General features: G+C 35.4%; 2 protein-coding genes across 4 annotated transcripts; both read right to left on the bottom strand.

Annotated features, from left to right (window-relative positions):
• Positions 1 to 2005: 2005 nt before the first annotated feature.
• Positions 2006 to 3004, bottom strand: LOC132171856 (germin-like protein subfamily 1 member 17). Its single transcript, XM_059583268.2, has 2 exons — positions 2860 to 3004; positions 2006 to 2683 (listed from the first exon to the last, which is right to left on the bottom strand). The coding sequence occupies exons 1-2, from the start codon at positions 2984 to 2986 to the stop codon at positions 2148 to 2150; spliced, it is 663 nt and encodes a 220-aa protein (XP_059439251.2). The 5' UTR covers positions 2987 to 3004; the 3' UTR covers positions 2006 to 2147.
• A 2263-nt stretch (positions 3005 to 5267) lies between these two features.
• LOC132171329 (protein FAR-RED IMPAIRED RESPONSE 1) lies at positions 5268 to 14755 on the bottom strand. 3 transcript variants are annotated; one of them, XM_059582618.2, is made up of 11 exons: positions 13166 to 13761; positions 12919 to 12964; positions 7495 to 9824; positions 7337 to 7393; positions 7162 to 7230; positions 6966 to 7031; positions 6740 to 6808; positions 6579 to 6647; positions 5908 to 5976; positions 5727 to 5820; positions 5268 to 5615 (listed from the first exon to the last, which is right to left on the bottom strand). In XM_059582618.2, exons 3-10 carry the CDS (start codon positions 9769 to 9771, stop codon positions 5743 to 5745), a joined length of 2754 nt encoding a protein of 917 aa, XP_059438601.2. In that variant the 5' UTR covers positions 9772 to 9824; positions 12919 to 12964; positions 13166 to 13761; the 3' UTR covers positions 5268 to 5615; positions 5727 to 5742. The 3 variants fall into 3 exon arrangements, with proteins under 3 accessions (XP_059438601.2, XP_059438600.2, XP_059438603.2); XM_059582617.2 differs by lacking the exons at positions 12919 to 12964; positions 13166 to 13761 and adding an exon at positions 14579 to 14755; XM_059582620.2 differs by lacking the exons at positions 12919 to 12964; positions 13166 to 13761 and adding an exon at positions 12411 to 12558.
• Between the last annotated feature and the right edge of the window lie 1706 nt (positions 14756 to 16461).

The raw sequence follows: 16461 nt of genomic DNA, 5'->3' as shown, positions 1-16461 counted from the left end.
AATCGTGAATATATATAGCTTACACGAGAGAGAGTACCCGGTGGAGAAGAGAAAAAAATGCTCAGCTTAATAAAGGAAGACTTTGGGTAGAAGAAAAAAAAAATTCCCCAAGTTCAGCAATGGCGCTCGGAAGAAAGAAAAACAGAGGAATACAAGGTTGCAATATTGGGAGAACAGAGAGAGACGATCGAACAGAGAGAGAGAACACGTACATACACTAGTACGTGTTCTAGTGGAAGTGCCTCCAGCTGGCCAACTGGGGGAAAAGAAAAGAAAAGAAAAGAAAAGAAAAGAAAAGAAAAAAAAAAAAAAAAAAAAAAAAAAAAAATTCAAAACTCGCGCGCCAGGCCTCTTAATTAAGAGGCATGGCGCGCTGGCCTCCGGATGGGACGCGCGGCACGCGGTTCGGAGCGCACGCGTCCCTTTCCTGACGTGCCGTGTTTGGCATGTCAGTAAATCCTGACGTGCCAAACATGGCCCGTCAGGAATGCTATATATATATATATATATATATATATATATATATAGGTATAATTATAGCTATAATAATCTGATAATTATATTTAAATATCTGATAAAAGCAATTATAATAATATAAAAGCAATTATAATTTTATATACAATATATATAAATATATATAATTAGTCTGACGTGGCATATCACCACGCCAGAAAAGGATGACGTGGCGTTGTACCACGTCAGAAAATTCTGACGTGGCGTTATGCCACGTCAGAAAAATCGCCACGTCAGAATTTTTCTGACGTGGTAAGTCCCACCACGTCAGCAATTTTATGAATTTTTATTTTTAAGAAAATGAATAAACCTCCCAACGTTGATGTATTTTACACGTCAATTTTTTCCGACGTGTGAATAGTAACACGTCAGAAAATTCTGACGTGTTACTATTCACATGTCAGAAAAAATTTCCCTGACATTTTATATATAAAACATCAGGAAATTGCTGAGGTGGCAAAAATTTTATACTGTAGCACACGTCAGAAAATGCCCATTTTTTGTAGTGAGGTTCAAAAAACTAAGTCTCTCCATGACCATATTTTTAAGCTCTTTTCTTTTCTTTTCTTTTTTTCTAACTAAAAAGATAGGTGTGGAAGATCAATTGTAGTTATTTTAGCTAGATGTGACATCAAATCTGATATTAAAGAATTTGATTGTATTAATTTCAAAGATTTAATTGTAATCAAATTTTTATGGTAATCAAGTTTAGTTGATTTGATAGTACATGTCTGCCTCAATTCTCCTAGAAATAGGAGTCTTCTCATCGTAACATAATCAAGGAATAAGAGCAAAATGTAGCCCTTTGGACCTTACGTTTATTTTCTCTATTCCGTTTTGTCTGTAATTCTTTCTGTATTATCTTTTCTTTCATTTACCAAAGCTATAGGCTAACACTAGTTTGGATCGTGTGAATTTCAATTTTATTTTTTTTATTTTATTCTCTTATCGTTTTGTCTCTCACTATGATTATTTTCCTGTAGTGCTCAATCTCTTGCCGATATATGATGGTAAGTATGTACTCCATAATACAATGAGGAGTTGATTAGACCTTTTATTGTGTAGAATTAATGGGTGTTCGTTCTCTTCTAATTTTGTGGCTGGTAAAAAAAAAACATCAGTTGAAAGAAAAAGAACTGGTGTTCGTTCTTTGCATTTAAGGCCTATAATTGACCTCATTTATGGCTCATAGTTGACTTTTATTTCATCCCGTAGTTGACTTTTTCCACCATATTGTTGGCCTTCATTTTAGTATATTGTTATTTAATTAGGCATATCTCCGGTCACCGTTGCCGACCGCCTCCAGTCATCACCGCTAGTGAGACTCTGGTTCAACCCCTTCTCTTCATTATTTCGGTGAAACACTGAATTAACAAGAGAAGTATTTTAATTTGTTGTTTTGATCTATTTTGTTGGCAAGTCCCTTCTGTCTTGCATCCATATCTTTATGTGTTTTACTTAGAGAGAGAGAGGTTCTCGACAAACACCAATATTATATTATACCTCAACTCCACCTAGAGAGAGTTACATAGGCAACTTTTTATTCTATTATCAATACGATGGAATGAGGCTAACATGCCTAAAAGATGAAGGCCATAACAGTTCCATAAGTTTCTTAGTTGTTGTTCCATTAATTAGAACGTTTTCTGAAGATATTCAATAGTCTTCAGGTCAAGTTGGAAGGCCTTGGCGAGAACATTAGGATTGATAGGAGGATTGGATCCGAAAACAGCGTTTGCTATCGTTATAACACCTGGATTTTGGCTGCTTAGACCAGAAAAGGCTACAGCATTGGTGTGCCCCACGTTGAACTGGAAGTGAATGAGACCAATTGGAAACACAAACACATCTCCCTTGTTTAGAACTTTGGAGAAAAGACGATTTTCCGGGTTGGATGTGACAAAACCAACGTACAGACTACCCTCTATGACTATTAAAATCTCAGTGGCACGAGGGTGAGTGTGGGGAGGGTTTTCGCCATATGGTGCAAAGTCAATGCGAACCACGGATATCCCTAGAGTGTTGAGACCTGGAATCTGGTCCACATTCACAGTAGTAACATTCGACCCAACTGGATTGGCCGTATTTCCAGGAATCTGAAGCCCATGGAAGAAGAAATCATCGGCATTGGCAAGCTTAAAATTCTTGCAGAATTTTCCATTCACAAACACTACAAGAAAGAAATCTTTGTCAGTACTAAAAGAAAAAGGAAAGTGACACATTCATAATAACAGTTTGTAAGATGTCAGTATATATATATATATATATATATATATATATATATATATATATATATATATAAGCTTGATAAATATATAAGTAAAAACTATATATGTATATATATACCAGCAGACTTGGGATCATCAATTGCTACACAAATGTCTTGAAGAGGGCTGGGATCATAGGCAGAGACAAGGGAGGATGTGAGGGACAAGAGAGCCACAATTGCAAGGAAATGGACTCCTTTCATCATATCTAATATTTTGCTTTAATGGTGATGGGTGATAAATCTTGCATGGAAAACCTGTGTATTTATAGATAAAAGCTGTTGAACAGGGCAATGTTTGAGTCAAAGAAAACACAGCAAGTCTTCAATGATTATGGATTAAATAAGAGAAAGTTGGAAGTTCTTCAACAACTACTCCATAATTTTAAGCTCGTTAGGTTTCACCTACTCATGCTTTTTCTCTTTGCTTAATGGATTCTTCTTCTCTCATGCTTACCCCCAACAAATTCTTAACATGTGCTCATTTTTTGATTGGGCCATGGCAGCACTTCATTATTGCCATAACATATTTGTAAAGGTGCTTTCGTCAATCAACAAAGAAATTAAGCACTCAAATCTTGCCTCGTTGGATCTTGCTTGAGCATAGTGTGTACAACAGAATATAAGTCTATGTCTTAAGATATGTTAGGTAAATATTTATTGCATTAAGAAATTAATATTTATTGTATTAAGGTGTGATAATGGAAAAACCAAAAACAAAAAAAACAAAAAAGAAAGTATTTGCAAAGTTCATGTAATTCAACCTAATATAATGACTTGTGCATTAAGGCAACAAAGCCTGGAGAAGGAGTTTATAATCAGGATTTTGTATTTGGGGGGTCCGAAGATATATATATATATATATATATATAGTCTCTTTATGTGTGTGCACATTCGTGTTTATGTGAAATAAAAATAGGCAAGTTTTAAATTCAATTTCATATTAAATCAGTGTATTTGTATGTTTTTAAAAATGATGTTTTGCTTCCAAACAGTAAGCGCGTTCAAGACGCATCCCAAGTTTAAAATTAAAAATATTTGACATAATAGTAGACATGTCATATGAGGGTGAAAAATTAAACATTTGACGGGGCACAATATAAGAAATAGTATTTCTATAGAATTTTTTAAAAAAATAAAATAAAAAATTAGAACCTATGTTGGTTCGCCCTGTCTATAATTAGAGGAGTGTTAGGCTTACAAACAAATTTTACAGAAAATTTTTTACTATCTGGTGTGGCACAATATGATTAGGTTTTTCAAAATTTGAACTTATCATATATTCAATCATGTTGTGCCACATCAGTTTATAAAAGTTTTTGTGTAAAATTTTTTTGTAAGCCTAGCATTCCTCCTATAATTAATGTTTTAAGTGCTTGAAATTTGTACTTAATGGATTTCATGGGAAAAACAAAAACAACGGGGTAAAACTTAGAATTTTTTTTCACATAATTGCATATGAATTTCTGCTTAAAACAAAAACAAAAAGAAATTGGAAACCAAACAAGGCTTTAGTACACTAGTGGAAACTACAGTAATTTCCTTCTAATCCAATCCAAATACACTCCCATTGCTTGTATCCAAACAGCCATTCTTGTACGAATTTGAAATTTAGAATGCTTTGGATTAGAAATATGTTGTCCTTTTTATTTTATTTTTCTTTGTTTGAAATTGCCCAGATAATCATTATTTTCTTGCTGGCAAGCACCAAGAAATTTCCTTCAGAAAAATTTGATCTTCTTGAGTTAATTTAAGTGTGGGGTCGAGCACTGACCAATCAGAATCGAGATTACTGTTAATCCTAATCCTAGGCTATGAAAAAATATGAGAGAGAGGGAGGAGTTGAACCAAAAAGTTGATAGATAGTTGTTGAACTTTTTTTTCTCATTGATGGGAGACAAGAGTTGTTGATGGCCAGTTAGGGAGATGGTGACCGTTAATCCTAATCTTAGGTTGTAATCGTTATCTAATTGAAGCCGACATATACATCATTCCAAATTCTTCTTTCAAAAAAAAAAAAAGGATAATTCTTTGATTCCATATTTAAGAAACTATAACAAAGTGTGCTTTCATATTTTACATTTTTTTTGTACGTTTTTTTTAAAATATATTTTACATAATTTGTTTTTTTCTAATTGTTTGTTTTGATTATGGGATTCATCGTACTAACAGGTCATTAGAAAAAAAATGTGCAGAAGCTAATTAGGGAAGTTGAGCAGTTTGAATTAGATTCGGATTCACTATAATTTGAACAGTTAATATGAGAGAATATATATGAGATTCACCTGCTTAAATAAATTTTAAACTGTCTGACTACCTACTCGAACAAGTAAAACTCATATATCTTCTCTCATATTAACTATCCAAATTCATTCATTCATTTTGCATATATTTTTAACATTATAAGAGTAAAATTGTTAAAATCCCACATATACCTACAGATTCCATGAGATATAGTAAAACTAGAATGAACGGTAAAATAGCAATAAATGCTAGAATATTTAATTTCATAATATATAGTAGACTATGATAGAAGAGCAATTGCCGGGACCCATATAATGATTGGTTTAGGTAAGGCAGCCGGCCAACTACAGGCACTTACAAAGAATTTAATAGCAAGAGCTTCTCACAAGATTTTTTTAAGTCCTATTGAGAGAAGATCGATCGGTGTTTCTAGATTATGGTATTTTCACATATATTTAAGCGGATAAAATAATTAAGAATTGTCCATCTGGCATTATAATTACCAATGTCAATGCAGGAAAAAAACAAAAAACAAAAAACAAAAGTTCGTTGTCGTTGGCTTGTACTCTACAATGAGATAATTCATCTCCACCTGTGAAAGTAACAGAATATTATCATTAAAACTCATTGACAAGTTACCAACAAAAAAAAAATAAAATAAAAAATAAAGCAGATAATAATAACACAAATTATTATCACCAACCTTTATCAGAAAGCTATTAACGAGAGAGGTGTTTTGCATGGATATGTTTCGATGCCATGCCATGCAGCTGTGAGGGTCCCATGTGAGACTGGTCCTGGAACAAGAAGGGTAATCAACAATAATTTAAGTAAATCCATGGAAAGCAAAAAGCTAGAAAAATCCTAATGATGATGTTAAGTACCATATCTTGCAAACTATCCTGCACATCAAAACAAGTCTGTGTAGTTTGTGGTCTGAAATGCAACTGCCCCTGCATGAAACAGAGTATCATTATTTATTAAACACATAGTAGCAAGGTTTTGATAATCAACAATACTAATAATCCAAGGATCCCCAAAATCTTTGGGGTATATCAAGGTATCCATAACACAAATGGCCCAGAGAAATGTGAATTGTCCTCTTTCTTTTATTTTTAGATGACTTCCTTGACATATATATCAAGCCAACAAAAGCCCGCATGGGTCAACACCAATAATCGACTCATTTGGTTAATATCACGAGATTAGTTGTTCAAGTCCTCACTTAACCGATACACGGTTCTTGCGGGCGGGATCATGTATCTGTAGTTTACCCAACAGTTGCCGCAACAGTTGGGTCACGATGTGGCTCTATCTTGAAGGTGTTCCACGTCATCAAAATATATCAGCCAACAAAACTATAACTTTTTTTTTTTTTAATAAGTAACGCAAATTATATTAAAAAAAGCATTAGACGCCCCTGTGTACACACGCAGTATACAAGAAAGGCGCAACATGCCACTGACCCAACCTAAACAAAAGCCTCGTAGAACATCGAAAACCATTAATACTCAAAAGCCAACAAAACTACAACTAACATGATAGAACGCCATACCATCCCATGCAACCTTTGTTGAGTGAGGTAATGGCCATCATGGATAGGTGCAATTGAGTTCAGTTGTCCCTACAACAAAAAATAAGAGCCCAATTTAGGTATTGCATTTATAGACATAACAAAACAATATCCAAAAAATCAATTAGTCAAATATCGATTACCAGCCCTTGCATGTTATGTTGGTTGCTGTAATATTCATCGCGACTTGGAACTATTGAGTTTAATTGTCCCTATGAGAAGCAAAAGATGGGTAAAAGAAGTTATTGATAAACATAAAAGTTATGCTGTTGGAAATACTTATCTATGGTTCCTTGATGGAACTCCATACTATTATGGTAATAATAAGGTAAATAAATAAACCAATAACAAATAAAAGTAGGATCTTACCATTCCCTGCACGATTTGTTGAGTGCCAAAATAGCCATCAAAGGCAGCCCTTGAGTTCAGTTGTTCCTATAATAAATATATGGAAACAAATGAAAAAACTCTAATGCTAAGTGACAGTCATAGTCAAATGAGTAGTGTTGAAAACAAGAATGTCTTCCTGTTGCATGCATAATGGTAGATTTAAACCACATCATACCATGTCTTGCATGCTCTCTTGCGATTCATACGACATATCAAGCACGTGTGCTCGTAAATTCGTGTGTCCCTACAACAAGTATGGAACCCACATCAAGATGCTCCTTTAAAATTTAATACCAGAACCTGCATTTCTTTAGATAAAATGAGCTAGTCTAAACAATGACATTACGAACCACTGGTTGCCAGTTGTCATGGGTTCCAATTGATATGACCTCTGGCTCTGAATGTACCTAAAATTACAAAAAAAACCTGCTCAAATAAAAAATACATTTACAAAAATTCATAATAAAGTTTCAAGATTAAATTAATAACCACCAAAAACTTAACTAACCTGTCGTTTTTTGGATGCACTGTTTTTTTTATTTGTCTTGCTAGAGCTGCTAGTTTGGTTCACTTCTTCAACTCCTTGAGGACCACGAATTGATGGTGAGCTTGGTTCTATTACACTCTGAATTGAGTTATTTACACACTCACACTTTCTCAAAGCTTCTTCGAGTGCCTTCAACGCAATATTGTAAGTCTCTGAGGATAAAGACGCTTCATCACCCAACTTAAAGGCCCGTTGACATAAATCATTGTAGCGTTGAACCCTACACTCAACAACTGAAACTTCCCTTGTTGTTTGTCTACTCTTTGCATCTTTTGTCCAACGTTTCAATACATACTGAGATGGAATGCTGTGTACACCAGACATTTGCAGAACAATCATTACATGCCTACAAAGGAAACCACTGAATTCAAATAAACGGCACAAGCAAGATATATCTGACGTTGTTTCATTCCACACCACAATAAAATCTTGATTCTCTTCAAAATCTTGAACCCTAAAAGTTTTGGTTGCTCCATCTTCACTTTCTTTTCTTGGATGACAAGCAACTACTCCCAAAACCTCATTCTGGAATTTCCTGAATATCGCATGTGTGTACGAAGTTGCCAATTGTTTCCCAAAAGGTGATGGAGATTTCAAACCTGGTTGCTTATGCCAACTTTCAAAATCTGCTTTTGCTTCCTCTTCACACTTTTCCCTTATAATCGCTTTATACTGCTCTAAGAACTCCTTCAATGTAGTTTTCCTTTGCATGTATTTGTCAAAGAAACAGTTTATGCTTTCTGATCGTTGGGTTGTAGACATACCTGCCAAAAAAATGTCTTTCATATATGTAGGTATCCATCGTCCACGATCTTCATACAAAGATTGAAACCATATGTCATTTCTTAAATTGAATTTATCAACCATCTTCCACCATCTCCTTTCAAACTGTTCATCTGTCCAAGACTTAAAAATGCATTTGTCAAATTTAGTCATAAAATTTTCATGTTGCCTTATTACATAACTGAGCTTCTCATTAATTTTGCTCAGTATATGCCACAAACAAAAACAATGACGAGAATCAGGAAAGACCTCTGCAATAGCTTCTTTCAGGGCTTTGTCTTGGTCAGACAATATCACTCTAGGAGCCCGTCCACCCATTGCTCTAAGCCAAGCCCGCATCAACCAAACATATGTTGATTTAGTCTCTTCGGACAATAATGCACACCCAAGCGAAAGGAACTGAAAATGATGGTTCACACCAATAAAGGGAGCAAACGGCAATTTGTATTCACTCTTGATATGGGTGGTGTCAAAAAAAACTACATCACCAAAACTGCCATAATCAAGCCTGCCTTTTGCGTCGACCCAGAAAACATTTCTCAGACGCTGCTCTTCATTTAGATCTATTGCATAAAAGAAGTTAGGATTCTCTTCTTGCATATACATGAACTGCTCAAGCATAACTTGAGCATCTCCTTCTTCTAAATCCAAGTGCTTTCCGCCATCTAATTGATTTGTGATGCCGCCTTTCTGCTTGTCAACTTTCTTGTAGCCACCAGATTGCCTAGACATTGTAACATACATCTTTTTTGTTCTTGCCCGGATAGCATGCAAGGCATCAACGTTACTACCATCTAGATCTAAATTCCTATGACCCCGAAAATAATAGGCTTGGTCTGGAAAAATTTCATGGTTATGCTCCTTTATGAAACTACAGATAATCCATCTACCATCTTGCCTTTTCTTAACATGCATGCAGGCCTTGCAATCTGTTTTTGTCCAAGATAGATTAATTCTACCTCGTCTTCTTTTTACAGGAACATTTGTTGCACTGTCAATATTTGGAACAGGTTCCATGGTTTCATCTGTTTTTCGTTCTCGCTTGCTTCCATATCTAGTACATGCAAATTTTGCATCAATAAATTTTCCGGATATTCTGGATCGACGGCTAGCCTTTATTACAGCAGCAAATCCCACAGACTTGGCATATTCTTTATAGAATGAAAAAGCTTCCTCCTTAGATTCAAATTCCATTCCATCATGAGGCTCCAAGCTTTTGCAAGAATTCAAGTTTATTCCTTCTCCAGCATGCCCCTTGTTTCTACCATCTGATATTCTTCCATTTACATTTGGTCCTGTGTTTTCCTTATCATTTCCAGTAACACTAGGAGTAACTATGTTCGATCCATCTCTATCATGCCCTTCATCTCCACCATCCTCCATATTAACATTCACATTGGACCTATTTTCTTCCATATGGTATTCTCCTGAAGGCTGCTCAAGATCTATCCCCATAAAGAACGTTTATTTCTATTTTCTTTCGGAAATCAAACTATTCACATATGTACCTGAGAAGTGAAGAAGAAAATGTGCAACTGTTAGAAGTAAATTAAAGAATAATCCAGAGCCATCTAAAAGCTCCAGAATTAATATATTTCATATGTAAATCAAACGAGTAATTCTAGGTGGCCTACTTGTGTCCTACTAAGAATGATGTGGCTATTAAAATCATCATTTGATCATAGCCACATTATTCTTTGTAGGACATAAGTAGGCCACCTAGAATTACTCAAATCAAACAAAATAAAATATGTAAAGATTTAAAAAAAGTAGAAACTTATTACTAGCAAAAAAAAAAAAAAAAAAAAAAAAGAGAGCATTTTAACCAAATAAACATGTGGATAAAAAATGAACAACAATCATTCAGAATCATTTTAAAAATATATATATAAAGAAAACCCAGCCATATATTAAATTAATTCCAGTTTTGCTGAGACAGAGTGAGAGCAAATAATCACTAGATGTGTTAACCTAATCAAAGTCCTTGAACTTACAGCATTACAATCATGATCCAAATATACATCAGCAGTACCATACTAAAGCAAGGCAACTAGATCGTTTACATTAAATGTGGAGCTAATACCATAGTCGGGTGGGATGTCAATGACATACACATCGGGTCCAACCCTCTGCAACACTTTGAATGGCCCAGCACTACAAGCTTGCAATTTTCAAATGGACCTAGGTGGGAACTGTTCAGGTCTAATCAGGACCATGACATAATCTCCTATGTTAAGTGCAATGTGATGCCTATGTAAATCAGCTTGAAGTTTGTATTGGGCATTACTTGCTTGAATTTACTTATTGATCTTATTATGCAAGTCCTGAACATGTGCAAATGCTTCAGCTGACTCAATAATCCTACCATGTGGAGACATCCGGAGAAGGTCTAAAGGTTTCTGAGGTTATAACCATGGACGACTTCAAAAGGACTCATGCCTATAGACCAGCTGACAGAACTTTTTGAAGCAAATTGGGTTGTTGGGAGAATCAATCCCAGCTCCCTATTGTGGTCACCCACCAGGCATCTTAAAAGATCTCCTAGATTAGATTGACCACTTTAGTTTGGCCATCTATCTAGGGATGGAAGGAAGTGGAGAACTTCAATTTTATCCCAACCATGTGCCAAAGGATTTTCCAGAAATAACTCATGAATCCAACGTCATTATCAGATACTATGGTCCTCCCAAGACTATAGTTTGACAATCTCGTCAAAATAGAGCTTTGCAGCTTTAGAAGCGTATGAGGTCTTGGCACATGGAATGAAGTGGGTCATCTTGGCCCAGTACCACAAAGATGGAATCGTGCTTCTTTAAAGTACACAGAAAGCCATGCACAAAACCCATACATCCTGCCAAGGGCAGTTTGGCACAGGGAGAGGAGTGTAAAGGCTAATGTTCTGCTATATGTGCTTGGCCAATTGGCATGTGCGAAAATGACCAATCAATTTAGCAACAACTCTTTCAGGCTTGGCCAATAAAACTGGTGCTCCACTTCCTCTATAATCATATTACGAACAAAGTGTCCCAAGAGGCCTACCGTGTGAATCTCTCAAATTAAGAAATCTCAAACTGACGTCTGCAAGATGCAAAGTTTGTTGGCTTAGAATAAATATCCATCTTGGAGGTGTCATCCGCATAGGGCATTGTCCATCTTCTACGGCTATGCATACCTCTCTAAAATCAGGACACAACTCATAATCCTCTTTGAGTCTTTCAAACCCATAATATTGAAACTCATCATGCACAGTAAAGTGACTCGACCACTACATGCATCTGCCACCTTCTCAATTTCTGACTTATGCTTCAACACAAATGACTAGGCTTGCAAGAACTCGACTGGACGATCATGCCTACAATTAAGTTTCTTATGGGAATTGAGCTAACATAAGGCCTCATGGTCCAAGTAGAGGACAAACTCCTATGGTACTAAATAATGGTGCCAGTGGCATAAGGCTTGCACTACCACATATTGTCATAGGTTAAATTCTTTTGTTTGGCCCCATTCAGTTTTTCACTAAAATAGGCTACCAGGTGATGCTCCTCACTAAGTACTCCACCTATACCAATGCCCAATGCAATGCACTCCACCTCGAATACTTACGTGAACTTTAGGAGTTGCATGACTGGGGCTGAAGTCATTCTCTTTTTAATCTCCCCAAATGCCTCGGTTGCAACACTTGCCCACATCAACTCACCTTGCTTCATGCAGTCTATTATGGGACACAGAATGGTACGAGACCCTTTAATGAATCAACAATAAAAGGTGGTGGGCCAGTGAAAATTGCGAATGTCATGAATATTCTTGGGATCAAGCCAATCTACGATCGCCTGACCGTTCTATGGGTCAGCAACAATTCAAACCTCACATAGGGACACAGATCAATTAGTAGTGTCCAATGTTTCTTCTTATACTTCCTAGGGCAATGTTTAAACCCAACATATGTCCAAAATAAACAATTTGATGCATATTCAGATATCATTGCACAAAGAAGCACATCTAGAACGATAGGGGTCTTACACCAAATCAAGAATTTCTTCCTTTCTTAGAACATTTATTGGGTAATAACATAGCAAGCAGATTAGACGCATTACCACATCTCACATGATGTAATGTGCGACACAGGAACTTTGTATGCTGATATGTCCATCTACCATGGAAGATTACACATATTTCAAAGATACTGTTTGGCAGCTAGCTAACTGGTGGAGACACGGGGATTTGCATTGGATATTTGAGATCAAATTTGGCCTTCAACAGGATTGGGGAATGTGACAACCACCTCCCAAACCCCACCACCCACCCCCCCCCCCCCCCCCCCCCTCCACAAAAAAAAGACCCAAAAACCTCACCTTCCGAGAGACAAAAGGAAAATTCACCTGTTTAAGAGACAGCTCTGACAAGTGCTGCATTTAGTATATATCTACCTATTTCTCCAAGATAATCAATTGATCAGCACAAGACTATTTAGTTATAGTAAAAAAAAATCAGATCAATCCTAAAGTGAACAGAGAGAACTAGTTCAAATAAGTTCTTTGAGATGTTAACAAACCAGATTTTTTAGAGTAGATCTTAAACAAGAATCACATGTAGCACACTTACAATCCTCTTTATAACTTGAACGTAATGAACTATATAACCCTGCAACCTGTTGAAGACATACAGACAGACGCAGGGGTGGTTAGTGTACTAGTCTCAAAAATCTTCCAAAGCTTCTATTTTCTGAAATCTGAAAGGAGATCTAACCTATTTGTCATGCCGAAAATTGCACATTTATCAAATTTAATCAACAAACTATTTTAGATATTCATTATTTTGAGTAATTTATAAATTATATGCAATTCCTTACACCAGCTGAATGGGTTTGTCAATTTCCGCAAAAGTTTTTCATCTTCACACAACTTCCACTGCTAACTCCTAGTTCTAAAAGTTTCACTCCACCAGAGAGTCGGAATCGCTGTATGATATGATCCACCTAAAAACTAAGCTATGATGATCACTGAGATGGGCGATGAGATCACAACTGAAATCATCAAGAGTATTATGAGCCAGATCAACATAATACAAGAAGATGAAAATTACGTTCAATTATTATCATCTGTACAATAGTACTAATAGTACACTGCAATTAGGGAACAAAGAACTTAAAATATTTAGAAAAAATAATAATAATCCCTAACATCCTCGTCAAGAATCAAGCTTACTGAAAAGAAGACATTTAGTACTTAAAATTGGTTGTTTCAAAATTGGCTATGTGCTATAGCCTCTGCCACTTGGAAATGATTTAAAACCAAAAGCAAAAAAATAATGGATTGATGTAACTGGCATGCAAAACCTGAGTTCTACTTTAACAAGCAACTGGAACATCATGTTAGGTGCAATAATGAAGATCACAAGTTAAAACTGGTGAAGAAGCAAAACCAGAAGAAGGAAATGCAAAAAAAAAAAAAAAAAAAAAAACCACTTCGAATATTCCTATAACAGCAAAATTCAAAGTTTCAGATTAAAAAAAAAAAAAAGAAGGTACATCAGTGCAATACCAAAACTACAAGAATGAAATTGGCGGCAAACAAAAAGTACCTGGAAGAATGAAATGCCTAACACCCACTTCACATATTCAGTTCACAGTAAAAAAATTACGAAGTTTTCATGCAAAATCCTTTAAAACTACAAGAAATGCAATACCAATATGACAAGTGCTAATTCGAATAGAACAAAGAACACTCAGAAGAATGAAATGCCAAAAACCCACTCCAGAGATACATATAACCCTCAAGACTGGAACTTTCAAACAAGAGATCCTGCATAGAATATTAAAGTGCATTACAAGAATTAGCCGACAACAAAGAATGCCCAGAAGAGTAAAACGCCAAAATCCACTTCTCGGAGAACATATAACAAATAAAAACGGAAACTTTCAAACGAACACTTACACAAAGCAACGTGTAACTAGAATAACAATATGAGATTTGAAATTAGCAGAGAACAAAGAATACCCAGAAAAGAAAAATGTGAGATTCCCACTTCTCAGAACTAATTAACAATAAAAAAAATTCAAAAAAAAAAAAAAAAAAAAAAAAAAAACACTTCGAAAAATAAATGTAACAAAGAAATACACAACCACTGAAGAACAGAGCCAGTAAGTAATAACAGAGAGAAAAAGAGTAGAACAAATTTTCTTAGCAAAAAAGGAAAGCTATAATTAGGACTAAGAATTGGAAAAAAAAAAAAAAAAAAAAATGGAAGGGATTCGGAGAATTACAGGATTAGAATGAGGATTAAAGAGTAAATTTAGTGAACATCAGATGGTGCTGGCAGTTTTTGGGGAGAGCGAGTAAACAAGTTTTAGCCTTTTCGATTGAAGCTTAGGGCTTCAGAAATCAAAGCCGCACTCGCGTTCTGCATCTACCATACTCGCCCCTAGAGACCTCCTGGGTCCACTGGTTCACTTAAATGCTAACCATAACCGCAAGGTCAAGCCCCTCTTTTGTCGGGTCCAAATTATCTCTAGCTTCTGATCTCGACACGTTGACACGTGTGTTTTCATAATACTTTCTAAATTTTTTTTTAAAAAAAAGTTAATTTTGAGATAATAAATTTGATGAGATTGTAATATATTATTCGGGAACAAATTTTTGAAAAAAAAATTTTAAAAGTGTATCATATCTCTTATTGGACATGTTTAAATCTTCTACTTGATCTAATTCCTAAAAACAACAAACCGCCATAGCAAAACTATATAGATTTGGTTTAGAGTCTATTTTGCATTGCGAGTTTACCGATCAAAAGTGTGATTTTAGAAGTTATATTTATGTCCGGTAGCTAGTTTATGTCCTTTTATTTTAAAAAAATAAAAAAAAAAAGAACGGACGATTTTAGATACTAAATTGCGATTTTACTAAAAGTTTAATTGCGTTTATAAATTACACATTTTAAAATCGTTATTTTTAAATCGCAAGTTTTGAAATCGTAAACCCAAACAAACCTTTATTAAAATTTTAAGAAGTGATTAGTTTTTGGTTTTGGAAAAGATAAAATTTGAGAATTGATTTGATGGAGAGCCACGTTTGAAAAAAAAAAAAAAAAAAGAAAGGTTTGTGCGAAAATTTGATTTAGTGGGAAGCCTAATGTGGGCAGGTGGAAACTAAACATGGATTTTGCTCTCAATACAGCGATAGGAAGATTGGGTTTTGGCATTATCAAACGTGATTAGGAGGGAAAGGTTAAAGCAGCAAAGAATATGTCCAAATTAGAACTGGTCGAACCAACTGCAGTTGAGGCGATGGCGGCCTTCTATGGGATGAGTTGTTTCCGGGACCAAGGACTCCAAAATATTATCCTTGAGGGAGACGCCAAACAAGTCATTGATGCTATTCATTTGCGAGGCCAGGATGCGAGTAATTATGGGCAGCTTGTGGATGATGTCTTAGTGATTCTAGAATCTTTTCCCAATTGGTAAACACAACATGCTAGTTAGGAAGCAAATAGAGCAACCCATGTTTTAGCTCAAGTGGCTATTAAACAAGTCATAGATACGTTATGGATTGAGGAGATTCCTCCTTTTATCAGTGATATTGTTTTCGAAGAGCAACTGCTCTGTCCATGAAATTTATTAATGAAAGTCTACTGAGTTATTAAAAATAATAATAATAATAATTTAGTAAAATCTTGAGTGATTTTGAAAAACCAAAATTCAAAAAACAATTCTTTTACAACATAAGTTTATTTATAATTTTTTTTTTTTAAAAAAAAAAAAAGTGTTGCTCCACGGGGCATTAGCCTATGATGGCCATCACCATCCACCGTGGTTGTAATCTAGCAACCACCGCACGGCTGCCAAATATGCTTGGCATTTGGCAACCCCGTGCGGATGCTAAATGTGTTTGGGGTTCTCATGGTGACCGGTTAACAATGGTTGCTTCCATTAGGCAGCGGCAAAACCACCCTAATGTGTTTGGGGTTCTCATGGTGACCGGTTAATAATGATTGCTTCCATTAGGCAGCGGCAAAGCCACCCTAATCTTTTATTTGTTACTGTTTATTTTTAGTACATAGTATTCAGCAATTAGTACTTGAAAAAATTGTACATGGACAATCTGCACCCTTAAAAAAAATAATAATACGTTATTATTTTTTAAAATGTTT

The sequence above is a fragment of the Corylus avellana genome, chromosome 1, assembly GCF_965113065.1.
Source record: "Corylus avellana chromosome 1, dhCorAvel1.hap1.2, whole genome shotgun sequence".
Lineage (NCBI taxonomy): Eukaryota > Viridiplantae > Streptophyta > Magnoliopsida > Fagales > Betulaceae > Corylus > Corylus avellana.
This window is presented reverse-complemented; position numbering and strand designations above follow the sequence as displayed.

Coding starts and splice junctions, on each gene's coding strand:
- LOC132171856 (XM_059583268.2), bottom strand. CDS start 2,986: ATGATGAAAGGAGTCCATTTCCTTGCAATTGTGGCTCTCTTGTCCCTC. Junction 2,684..2,859: donor TGATGATCCCAAGTCTGCTG/GTATATATATAC, acceptor TCTTTCTTGTAG/TGTTTGTGAATGGAAAATTC.
- LOC132171329 (XM_059582617.2), bottom strand. CDS start 9,771: ATGGGGATAGATCTTGAGCAGCCTTCAGGAGAATACCATATGGAAGAA. Junction 7,394..7,494: donor GTGCATCCAAAAAACGACAG/GTTAGTTAAGTT, acceptor TTGTAATTTTAG/GTACATTCAGAGCCAGAGGT. Junction 6,809..6,965: donor AACAAATCGTGCAGGGAATG/GTAAGATCCTAC, acceptor TGCTTCTCATAG/GGACAATTAAACTCAATAGT.